This window comes from Mercenaria mercenaria, chromosome 17, assembly GCF_021730395.1.
Source record: "Mercenaria mercenaria strain notata chromosome 17, MADL_Memer_1, whole genome shotgun sequence".
Lineage (NCBI taxonomy): Eukaryota > Metazoa > Mollusca > Bivalvia > Venerida > Veneridae > Mercenaria > Mercenaria mercenaria.
The window spans coordinates 72,829,555-72,842,240 of record NC_069377.1 but is presented as its reverse complement, the minus strand read 5'-3'; the positions used below and the strand labels follow the sequence as shown (position 1 = coordinate 72,842,240).

At 37.6% G+C, this 12,686-nt stretch overlaps 1 protein-coding gene across 2 annotated transcripts in view; it reads left to right on the top strand.

The window, feature by feature from the left end:
* LOC123536767 (uncharacterized) overlaps positions 1–12,669 on the top strand; it is a 34,303-nt gene extending 21,634 nt beyond the window's left edge. For both annotated transcript variants that reach the window (XM_045320174.2, XM_045320173.2), the window contains exons 5-10: positions 1,915–2,053; positions 6,667–6,852; positions 8,059–8,253; positions 8,905–8,976; positions 9,236–9,349; positions 12,185–12,669. In XM_045320174.2, coding sequence (XP_045176109.2) covers positions 1,915–2,053; positions 6,667–6,852; positions 8,059–8,253; positions 8,905–8,976; positions 9,236–9,349; positions 12,185–12,274 — 796 coding nt within the window. In that variant the 3' untranslated portion in view covers positions 12,275–12,669. The remainder of the gene's footprint in view (positions 1–1,914; positions 2,054–6,666; positions 6,853–8,058; positions 8,254–8,904; positions 8,977–9,235; positions 9,350–12,184) is intronic.
* Positions 12,670–12,686: the final 17 nt, after the last annotated feature.

Sequence of the window (12,686 nt, the reverse complement as noted above, 5' to 3'; positions counted from 1 at the left end):
CGTCAAATGGGCTTTTTCTTGTCCGGGCTGTAACTCAACTTTCCATTAAGGGATTTCAGTTTTACTTGGTTAAAATGTTCCCCATATTGAGAGGAGGTGCCATGCTTAACACCAAAACCACTAGCTCAAAGGCCAAGATCAAACTTGGAGGTCGATAGGCTTTTTCTTGTCTGGGCTGTAATCCAACAATCCATAAAGGGATTTCAGTTCTACTTGGCACAAATGTTCCACATATTGAGACTATGTGCCATGCGCAACACCCATAGCCTTGACACTAAGGTAAAGTTGGAGGTCCATGGTCACACGGGTTTTTCTTCCTCCTGTCTGGTCCAAAACTAATCCATTTAGGGATTTTAATATCACTTGACATTGAATATTCCTCATAATGAGACAATGTGATATGCGCAGTACCTAGAACACATACTCAAAGGTCAAGGTCACACTTGAAGGTCAAAAGTCAAAATAGATCTTTTCCTGACCGGTCTGTTAAAGCTTTTAATGTAAGCTTTTTTGTCATATGGACACCATTAAATTGTTATTGTATTTTCTTCATAATTACTTCCGTTTAAATGAATATCTTACATTTTTTCTCATATTTTCCCACAGTTTCAAAATGAAATGTTATCAAATTCAAATTAAATACTTTTTTTATTTATAGAAGTTATAAGCATTCAACAACTGTAGAGTTTTATATATGCAAATTTTAATCCAAACATAGTGTTAGAACATTTGTATATATAGTACAATATTGTTACATCATTGATAGAGATCAGATCATAATGGTAAACAGCAGTAGAGAAAATTAGTTGCCCTCCAACTGGGGACTTTGTATTGCATGGCTACTTTGTCCATTCGTTCCCTTTTGAAATGTGGGAAGCGTTTATCCTGTATAGAATTGTGATATGAAAGTAATAATATTGTTTTTACTCATTTTACTCGGTGACATTACTAGATTACTCCGTGACAGTACTAGATTACTCAGTGACAGTACTAGATTACTCAGTGACAGTACTAGATTACTCAGTGACAGTACTAGATTACTCAGTGACAGTGCTAGATTAACTCAGTGACACAGTTACTAATAACATGCTAGAACAGTCAGACTAGATTACTCAGTGACAGTGCTAGATTACTCATTGACAGGTATACTAGAATATTACTCAGTGACAGTGCTAGATTACTCAATTTGACAGCGCTAGATTACTCAGTGACAGTACTAGATTATTTAGCGGCTGCTAGATTACTCAGCGACAGTGCTAGATTACTCAGTGACAGTGCTAGATTACTCAGTGACAGTAGTAGATTACTCAGTGACAGTAATAGATTACTCAGTGACAGTGCTAGATTACTCAGTCAGATTACTGACAGTACTAGATTACTCAGTGACAGTACTAGATTACTCAGTGACAGTGCTAGATTACTCAGTGACAGTGCTAGATTACTCAGTGACAGTACTAGATTACTCACTAGTGCTAGATTACTCGGTGACAGTACTAGATTACTCAGTGACAGTGCTAGATTACTCTGTGACAGTGCTAGTGCTAGATTACTCAGTGACCGTACTAGATTACTCAGTGACAGTAATAGATTACTCAGTGACAGTACTAGATTACCACATTATTTTCAGCGTAATAACAACACTCATCAAAAATATAATAAACTTATAGAATATCTGTATGGTTTGTTGGTCAATAGTCTAAACTGCTGGCCTAAGAATGTAGGAAAAGCGCCGGCTCTGTTGTTTCCTTGACATCTAAGGAATACCCGCAAAGAAAGACAACCTATATGAAACTTAGGAAACTATCGACCGGCAATCAAATTTATACCGGACATATCGTGGTTTATATAAGATGCCATGTAAAAACTTGGCTTATATGCCTGTAAAAGTAAAAATATCTTGAATCTACTCTGCAGAATTGACAGACAGGCAGAATGCATAAGGCTACTAACGGGTTTTCAACAGGAAGCCAAACATCTAGGATCTGTAAACGCCTTACAACCATTGAAAGTGAAACTGAAAACACCGGCATGGCAGAAATCTAAGTACTGGGACGTAAGGAGATTTTCAATATTCTAATATTTTTAAGATATATATGTATAATATTTTGTGTAACTCCTAAAATGTGCCCCTAAATTATTTCGTCTAATGGTATGTACGTACGATAAGACAATATTGTTTGACAAATTCATTATGTATTGTGTAAGCTTGAACGTTAATTCTAGCAGCCTTTTGTTACCTTACACCAAAGTATTAGACTAGACTAACTCCAGCTGATTGTACCTTAGTCACAGTACCAGCTAAGAATAATGTCATGTGTTTGTACCTTAGTCCATATTATCAGACACAGTATCAATCTTAGGCCAAAGTATCAGACTAGCCTAACGTCATGTTTTTGTCATTTAATCTACAGTCTCAAGCCTGACTAACACTATGTGGCTGTACCTTATTACATACTATCACACTCGACTAACACACGCAATGTGTTTGTAACTTAGTCTCCAGTATCAGACTCGAAGACTTACGCCATGTGTTATACCTAAGTCTCCAGTAACAAACTAGACTAACACATTCTGTGGTACCTTTGTCCACAGCATCAGACTACACTTATGCTACGTGTGTGTGTACCTTCGACAACAGTATAACATTAGTCTTCTGGCATGTGTTTGTACCTTAGTCTACAGTATCAAACCGTAGTATCAGACCAGACTAATGCCCTGTGTTTGTACCGTAGCCCACAGTATGAGACTCGAGTAAAACATTATGTTTGAACCTTCGTCTACAGTATCCGACAAAGACTTATATCATGTGTTTATACCTTATTCCAAAGTATTTGACTACACTAACGTGTTAGCAACTTATTTCAGTGCATCGGGCTAGACTTACGTCATGTCTTTGTAACTTAGTCTACAGTATCGGAATAGACTTATGCAATGTGTTTGTACCTTAGTCCACAGTATCATACATGACTACTGCTATGTGTTTGCATTTTTATCCACAACACAGTATCAGACAACACTAATGCTATGTATTTGTACCTTAGTCCACAGTATCATTCTAGTCTAATACCACGTGTTTGTACCTTAGTCCATATTTTCAGACTAAACTAATGCCAAGTGTTAATACCTTAGTCCACAGTATCATTCTAGTCTAATACCACTTGTTTGTACCTTAGTCCATATTATCAGACTAAACTAATGACATGTGTTTATACCTTAGTCTACAGTATAAGACCAGCCTAACGCTATGTGATTTAAACCTTAGTTCACAGCACCAGATTAGACTATTTTGCACCTTAGTCCACAGTATCAAACTAGACTAATGCCACGTGTTTTACCTTTGTCCGCAGTATTGGACTAGACTCATGCCATTTGTTCTCATCTTATTTCTCAGTAAAAGACTAGAATATTGCCATGTGTTTGTACCTTAGTCTACAGTCTCAGGCTACATGTCGTATGTATGACTTAGGCCATGTGTTTGTACCTTTATCCACAGTGTCAGACTAGACTTAGGCCATGTGTTTGTACCTTAGTCCACACTGTCAGACTAGACTTAGGCTATGTGTTTGCACCTTAGTCGACAGTGTCAGTAAGACTTAGGCCATGTGTTTGTACCATAATCCACACTGTCAGACTAGACTTAGGCCATGTGTTTGTACTATAATCCAGACTGTCCGACTAGACATAAGCCATGTATTTGTACCTTAGTCTACACTGTCAGACTAGACTTAGGCCATGTGTTTGTACCTTAGTCCACAGTGTTAGACTGGAACAAGGCCATGTGTTTGTACCTTACTCCACAGTGTCAGACTAGAACAAGGCCATATGTTTGTACCTTAGTCCACACTGTCAGACTAGACACAGGCCATGTGTTTAACCTTAGTCCACATTGTCAGACTAGACTTAGGCCATGTGTTTAACCTTAGTCCACAGTTTCAGACCAGACCTAGGCCATGTGTTTGTACCTTAGTCCACACTTTCAGACTAGACTTAGGCCATGTGTTTGTTCCTTAGTCCAGACTGTCAGACTAGACTTAGGCCATGTGTTTAACCTTAGTCCAGTGTCAGACTAGACCTAGGCCATGTGTTTGTACCTTAGTCCTCACTTTCAGACTAGACTTAGGCCATGTGTTTGTACCTTAGTCCAGACTGTCAGACTAGACTAAGGCCATGTGTTTAACCTTAGTCCACAGTGTCATACTAGACCTAGGCCATGTGTTCGTACCTTAGTCCACAGTGTCAGACTACACTTAGGCCATGTGTTTGTACTGTAGTCCACAGTGTCAGACTAGACTTAGGCCATGTGTTCGTACCTTAGTCGACAGTGTCAGATTAGACTTAGGCCATGTGTTTGTACCTTAGTCCACAGTGTCAGACTAGACTTAGGCCATGTGTTTGTACCTTAGTCCACAGTATCAGACTAGCCTAACGTCATGTGTTTGTACCTTAGTCCACAGTGTCAGACTAGCCTAACGGCATGTGTTTGTACCTTAGTCCACAGTGTTAGACTAGACCTAGGCCATGTGTTTGTACCTTAGTCCACACTTTCAGACTTGACTTAGGCCAGGTGTTTGTACCTTAGTCCAGACTGTCAGACTAGACTTAGGCCATGTGTTTAACCTTAGTCCACCGTGTCAGACTAGACCTAGGCGATGTGTTTGTACCTTAGTCCTCACTTTCAGACTACACTTAGGCCATGTGTTAGTACCTTAGTCCAGACTGTCAGACTAGACTTAGGCCATGTGTTTAACCTTAGTCCACAGTGTCAGACTAGACCTAGGCAATGTGTTTGTACCTTAGCCCACAGTGTCAGACTACACTTAGGCCATATGTTTGTACTGTAGTCCACAGTGTCAGACTAGACTTAGGCCATGTGTTCGTACCTTAGTCGACAGTGTCAGACTAGACTTAGGCCATGTGTTTGTACCTTAGTCCACAGTGTCAGACTAGACCTAGGCCATGCGTTTAACCTTAGTCCACCGTGTCAGACTAGACCTAGACCATGTGTTTGTACCTTAGTCCTCACTTTCAGATTAGACTTAGGCCATGTATTCGTACCTTAGTCGACAGTGTCAAACTAGACTTAGGCCATGTGTTTGTTCCTTAGTCCACAGTGTCAGACTAGACCTAGGACATGCGTTTAACCTTAGTCCACCGTGTCAGACTAGACCTAGACCATGTGTTTGTACCTTAGTCCTCACTTTCAGACTAGACTTAGGCCATGTGTTTAACCTTAGTCCATAGTGTCAGACTAGACCTTGGCCAAGTGTTTGTACCTTAGTCCACAGTGTCAGACTACACTTAGGCCATGTATATGTACTGTAGTCCACAGTGTCAGACTAGACTTAGGACATGTGTTCGTACCTTAGTCCACACTTTCAGACTAGACTTAGGCCATGTGTTTGTACCTTAGTCCACAGTGTCAGACTAGCCTAACGTCATGTGTTTGTACCTTAGTCCACAGTGTCAGACTAGCCTAACGTCATGTGTTTGTACCTTAGTCCACAGTGTCAGACTACACCTAGGCCATGTATTTGTACCTTAGTCCACACTTTCAGACTAGCCTAACGTCATGTGCTTGTACCTTAGTCCACAGTGTCAGACTAGCGTAACGTCATGTGTTTGTACCTTAGTCCACACTGTCAGACTACACTTAGGCCATGTGTTTGTACCTTAGTCCACAGTGTCAGACTAGCCTAACGTCATGTGTTTGTACCTTCGTCCACAATGTCAGACTTAGGCCATGTGTTTAACCTTAGTCCACAGTGTCAGACTAGACTTAGGTCATGTGTTTGTACCTTAGTCCACACTGTCAGACTACACTTAGACCATGTGTTTGTACCTTAGTCCACAGTGTCAGATTAGACTTAGGACATGTGTTCGTACCTTAGTCCACACTTTCAGACTAGACTTAGGCCATGTGTTTGTACCTTAGTCCACAGTGTCAGACTAGCCTAACGTCATGTGTTTGTACCTTCGTCCACAATGTCAGACTAGACTTAGGCCATGTGTTTAACCTTAGTCCACAGTGTCAGACTAGACTTAGGTCATGTGTTTGTACCTTAGTCCACACTGTCAGACTACACTTAGGCCATGTGTTTGTACCTTAGTCCACAGTGTCAGAATACACTTAGGCCATGTGTTTGTACCTTAGTCCACACTGTCAGACTACACTTAGGCCATGTGTTTGTACCTTAGTCCACAGTGTCAGACTAGACTTAGGCCATGTGTTCGTACCTTAGTCGACAGTGTCAGACTAGACTCAGGCCATGTGTTTGTACCTTAGTACACAGTGTCAGACTAGACTTAGGCCATGTGTTTGTACCTTAGTCCACAGTGTCAGACTAGACTTAGGCCATGTGTTTGTACCTTAGTCCACAGGGTCAGACTAGACTTAGGTCATTTGTTTAACCTTAGTCCACAGTGTCAGACTAGACTTAGGCCATGTGTTTGTACCTTAGTCCACAGAGTCAGACTAGACTTAGGCCATGTGTTTGTACCTTAGTCCACAGTGTCAGACTACACTTACCGCATACGTGTGACTGCAACAGGTGCATTAAGTTAAAAAAACCTGTAGAGCAATGTTAGTCTATAATTTTATATTTTTTATGTTTAATAGGTATATGATATTTTCTGGTAACAGTGTTATTTAGTTATGTATATTGACAGATTGAGATTCAGGCTACAAAATGTCGTTCATGTAAAGGAGATGTTGGACTAAGAAAAAGTTCTGGGAACTGTCGAGTGTGTGGTCTAGCTTTATGTAGAAAATGTTCCCATAAGGAGTTGCTGTTGTTCTTTGAAAATGGAGATATAACCGCTGAAGCCAGACTGGCCATTATACATGTTCCAGGTGTAAGTGAAAAAAGAATAACAAATACTTTATGAAAAATCTTTGTATACTTTTTGTGTCGGTATATTTTTTCAGTCGTCTATCATTGTAAATGATAAATCATTGTCTACCACACTGCTAAGTCTAAAATAATTATATTCTCTGCTAATATGCATTTGATAATTTGAAATAGTGTGTAGAGTGTCTGCATTCGCTGGATTCCAGGGAACACACGTACTTTCAAACTATATTTATACCACAGTCACACATACGGCGCAAATAGCTACGTCGAGCTACGGATAGAAACGTAGTAACCCGTATCGATCCGTACCTGAGCCGTACGAATTGGTACGAATTGATACGGCTTACTACATTAAGGTACGTCTCAGGTACGTTTCAGTACGGGTCGATACGGATTACTACGTTTTTATCCGTGGCTAGACGTAGCTTTTCGCGCCGTATGTGTGACTGGGGTATTACTTACAATGGTTTAAATTTCATTTCTGGTGCGTTACGTCATTTCTGTTATCTTAGTATGTGTCATTGCATTAAAATGTTCATGAACAGTTTTATTCATTCTACAATCAACGTATCAGTTATATGATTTAAATAAGAGTGAGTGTATGTGTGTGTGTAAAAAAGATTATTGGTTCTGCAATAAAGAAATTATACACTCATTGTTTCCTTTCGAGGAATCACATTACGCTCCTTAAGTTGTGCATATCCTCGCGCAGAACACGTGCATATTTTTCGATAAAGAAGGAGAAACTAAAAACCTTTAAATATTGACGTGCAAAGCTCATATTGAGGTAATGACATCATCATCTGTGACGGCAATTTAATCCGTGTTGTCGCATTACAAACAAATCTATAGTATATATTCCATATTAACAAAAGTAGACGTGTAGGTAATAACAGAGTGGGCGTCTATAGATTTATTAGCTTTTTATCAAGAACTATGCACTCGTTCTTTCGTGGAATAATACACGTTCTTAAAGTTGTTCAATATCTCCACTGCATAACTCGCATAACAATTACACGTTCAATCATTTTTATGAATAAGCACGATATCGTGCCCTAATGTGAGTTAATAAAATAGTCTTCAGCATTTAGAGCAGTCGATCAGTGTTCGGGTTATCAAGGTTTGACTATCATCGTAAATTGTTCTAAACACAGAAACGCAATAATGGTTTACGTCTTAAAAAAAAGAACAACATATTTTATTGTAGGCACCTTCACATGAGCCGGACATTTCACTGTTGCTTTATGTATGTCTTGACTGCAAAACATATATCAGCCAGCAACAGCAGTCGGACTTGCTGTGGTATACATGTGGTGTTGATAGAGGCATTGTAGATGACTTAATTGAGGTTGATGATAAATTCAAAGATATGAAATGGATAATAGAAGCATCAATACAAAAGGTGATTTATATGATATTTAGAAAAGTGTACATGTTAAACTGGCTGTGTAACATTCCTTTGTTTGTTATGACGTTATGTTGATCACCAATTATAACTTCGCGCCCTGTGTGGCTGCGTGTGCTATATGTTTAAAGCGCCTTTGAACGTGTTTGAAAAGGGCGCTATTTAAATCTGGTATAATAAATAATAATAATCCATCTCACTGTTATCTAACATTTGACAAATCTTCCGTAAAAATATCCAGTGACCATCTTTTACTTAAATAGCTTATCTTTAGATATTTACTTCAAATGTATAAAATCCCAAGCAACTATATCAAACTTTACTAAGTATATGAATTAAGTCTGCATATAGAACTATATTCATAATGAACAGTTGACTGATAAAAAACAGCAAGTTTTGTTCAGTGGGAGTGCACATTTATACTGTGTTTGTCTATACATGTATACAGTGTGCACATTTTTCAGCCTAATGCATAGTACTGTTAATAAACATAAATTTGTTATTTTTATATTTTTACGTTTGCATGAACTATATTATGAAATTTTGATCTAATATACCTTAAAGATAATGAAAGAAAAAGTGTCGTGCGTCTTTTGCTGATTTTGTAAACCGATTTAGAGTATAGCAATATGTTTGCATTTTTTTCAGGTCGAAGAATTAACGGACAAAGTCAGTTGCAGAGAGCTTTCCTCACCCGCAAGAAATGCTTCAGCAGAAATAGTGACGTATCTTTTCATGAATTAGTTTCTAGTTAAAATGTCAAAAATCCTGGCACTTTCATTTTTTATGGTTTAAATATGTGATTAAATGCTTAGTGATAGTGATCAAAATCCAGTATGCATTCATAGTTTACAGGGCTTATGAAAATTCATTAGTCGCTCGCTAGCCGTTCTACTAAATATGTAAAACCATTTTACTATAGATACATTCTACGAGCATTTATGACTAGTTACAATGTATTATTTTTTACACTCAGTAGATGACTTTAAGAACAACCCTGAACATGTATGAGAAAGAGATCAAACGCGTGAGATCATGGTTCGACCAAACACTGACGAGAACAGAAACAACTCTGCTTGAGAATTACATCAAGGTATTTATAAACGCTAAAATCTCAAGGGATATTACATATATTTCATTTATCAAGACACTTATCAAGAGTTTAGATGCACAAAAGTTGAACCACAAAGGCGTTAGACTGAGTGGTTAGATATTCAACAGTCTAAACAATGAGCCATAGTATATCAGACGATAAACTTCAAGAGGGCCTTTTTAGTTATTCTAACATGTAAATGAAAAAATTCGATTAAAAGTAAACTGGACTTCACTATTCGAGTCAAAATGAACCGTCTGGACGCCATGCGGCAAATTGGCGTCATTTTGACGTAATAATATTCTCTTACCGGTTCGTGTGTTAGTCGTTTATTTCAGAATATACGACATTTTATCTCCACCTTCGTTCAACTGACCAACAAAATCGAGCCACTTCTGAACAATAGTTAGTCGCAGAATGAATAATAAAAGGTGCAAGGAGAACCAAATTCCACATAAAAACATCCACAGCGTTAACAATATTAGGGCAGTAAGTCGTTAAAACCTGAAGGCAAGTGGGCGCTCAAACAAGTTAATGACTTGTTAATCTAAATAAAATGTCAATCTGCTGAGCACCAACAAAACTCACAGTTTACCCGGATGTGTACAAAGAAACACCAACAGATTGTTGACATAAGATATCATCGCACAAGTGATCTCATTTTTTCATTGTGATTTTTAGAATACAGAGCATAAGGGTTAAAGGTAGCCCATCAGAATTTTGCCAAGTAATGTAGTTTTTTTTTTAAAGTTAACAACTCCTCCTCAGTAACCTTATTTTGTGTCTTTGTGCATATCCTTTCCGCAACCTTAACGTACTAAAACGTATTAACGTCTGATGACCCTTTCACGCTTCCGTAAAAACAACATTTATTACACGAAACTTATTTTGAAATATTTCTGAAATGTCTAGGTCTGCAGCTCTCAAATACGGTTATATCTTACATCTGAGGCATATACTGACACTCTCAGACAACATCAAAAATGACATTTTGAGCGATTTGATGAAGTTCCAAAATTATCAATGTACCCTTGGTCCGTTACGGACCCCTTTAGATTTCTGTTTATCCAGAGCTCAAATATTTTTTCATAGATTAAAAGTTGACATGCTGTACTAAAGCCCAGGTAATTTCAATTCGTAATAAAGTGCTGAAAATTGGCTCCCCAATAGCAAAAAAAAAAAAAAAAAAAAAAAAAAAAAAAAAGGCCACGCGCATACATTTAGACGGGGTGACCCCTGCGCGTGATCCCTGACTATCTACGAATCAAAATGTGGCTTTCGTTTTCAAGTTTAGCATTTCTACTTTCCTTTTATTTACTTCTGGAAATAGCTGAAGGTCGAGTGATGTCATTTTCTGTGTTGTCAAAAACATACATATGCCTGGCGAGATTGCATAAATATGTGCTGGCCGTCCTAAGGATATATCACTTGATACAACTTACATTTTTATTAAAAGTATTCTTGAAATTTTATCCTGATTTTCCAACCTAGGCAGAGGCATTCTTGTGGCGTGACAGTGGTCCATTTTTTCGCTTTACATGCCTTTTACTCAAACCGGAAATATTCGTCTGATTTATTTACAAAATGTCGAAGGCTTTGTCACGTTTAAAACTGTAAAATAGAAGATGTTTATCATTGAAATATAAAGTAATTGATAGCATTACCTCGGTGTACATTTCAAGGCCCAAGTTTAAGTATTAACCCATAAAATTGTGTTGGAAAATATTGGTATACAGTGGTCAGTGTAAAAGTGTGAGGTATTTTCGTATACAAGTGACGTCATACGGCCGCGCACCTAGTTTGGTCAGATCGTCGGCAGAATTTCAAGAGCAAAGATCGAGGAGAATTTGCAGAAAAATAATAATAAAGCCATAATTATTACCGGGACTTTGGTGTTGATAATTTAGGCGAGGCTCCCTCATGTTTCCGGATTCGGTTTATGCTTGCTGGGTCCTATTGATATCTTTTTTTATTCTGTTGGTCCGGATGGCATTAAAAGCTGATGGTTTAAGGCTATAGTGCTGAACCTTGGTATTGTTTGGGACAAGGTTCAGATTACTGTGGTTAATTACTAAATATATTTGATAGTCAGTAAAATATACATAGGAATATAGCTCAATTTAATGGGTATTTTCGCTTCTTTGATATATGGAAGATATTAAATAAGTGTCTATTCATATTGACTTTATTAAACGAGTTGAATAAAATAATAAAATGCGAGGCTCTGCCGAGCATTTTATAAATTTTACTCAACGAGTTTAATAAATTCAATGTGGAAAGTAACAAATGTATTATTCTTTTTATCACATGTAAGCCTTTCCTGTCGAAACATCAAAAATTCTACCTTCTTTTATATAAACAAGTCAGTTTGACCAACGTCTCCTATACTACAAACGACGTCGACGTCAAAGCTTTATTACACTTGTCTGTTATCATTTTGATTCAATGGCTATATAGCATTCCCGTGACGTCAAACATGTTATAAAATATTATCTTTGACAAAATATACGAAAAGAGAAAATGTCCGAAAATGTTGCTCAAACTCACTCAGATGTGACTGGCCACCTCTAAGGGCACGACAATCATTAATCTACACACTCCGCCTACTAATTATGAGTTTAAAAAAAACAACTTGAACATTTAACTTCGTATATCCGTTTTCATAGAGGAACATAGGTAGTACTACGTTGCTTAACAATTTTCTTTATTTGCCAATTTGAAACAACATAAAAGTAAGATATACCTTTTTACCATTTTTCTACATTTTAGAAATATTCTAGCCATACATACGTTCAGGTTCACAAATTCTTTTTAAATTCTCGATTTTCATTTCAGAGTAGATATGAGTTTTACAAGGACCACAGATACAAGTGTCGGACCCTGGGGAACAAACTGGATGCCGGAAGAAATAGGGACGACGCATAATTTATAACGGGCAGTTGTTCAGATTTACAATGTAATTGACAATTGTTCACAGTTACTAATATTATGCGTGTGTACAAAGTTACAATATTACGGATGTGTTTAGAAGTATTATATATTGGTTATGTTCATAGGTAAGATATTATGGGTGTGTTTAGAATGAAGGATGTAGGATCGATTGTTTTTACATTTTAGTTTTTCTTTCGTACTCTGAGACTCTGAGAGCTTGAAGAACATTAGTGTCTAAGACAAAAAGGGCAGAAAAGGCACATGTCACCGCACTCGTTTTTATTTTGTAAAACATGTTATTCACCCACTGTTGAAGCATTTCTGAAATCAAGTAAAATTGAAATGAAATGAGGTACTTAATAAAACATATAATATTCCGCTTAATGCTGTAGGGATTTCAGGTCTA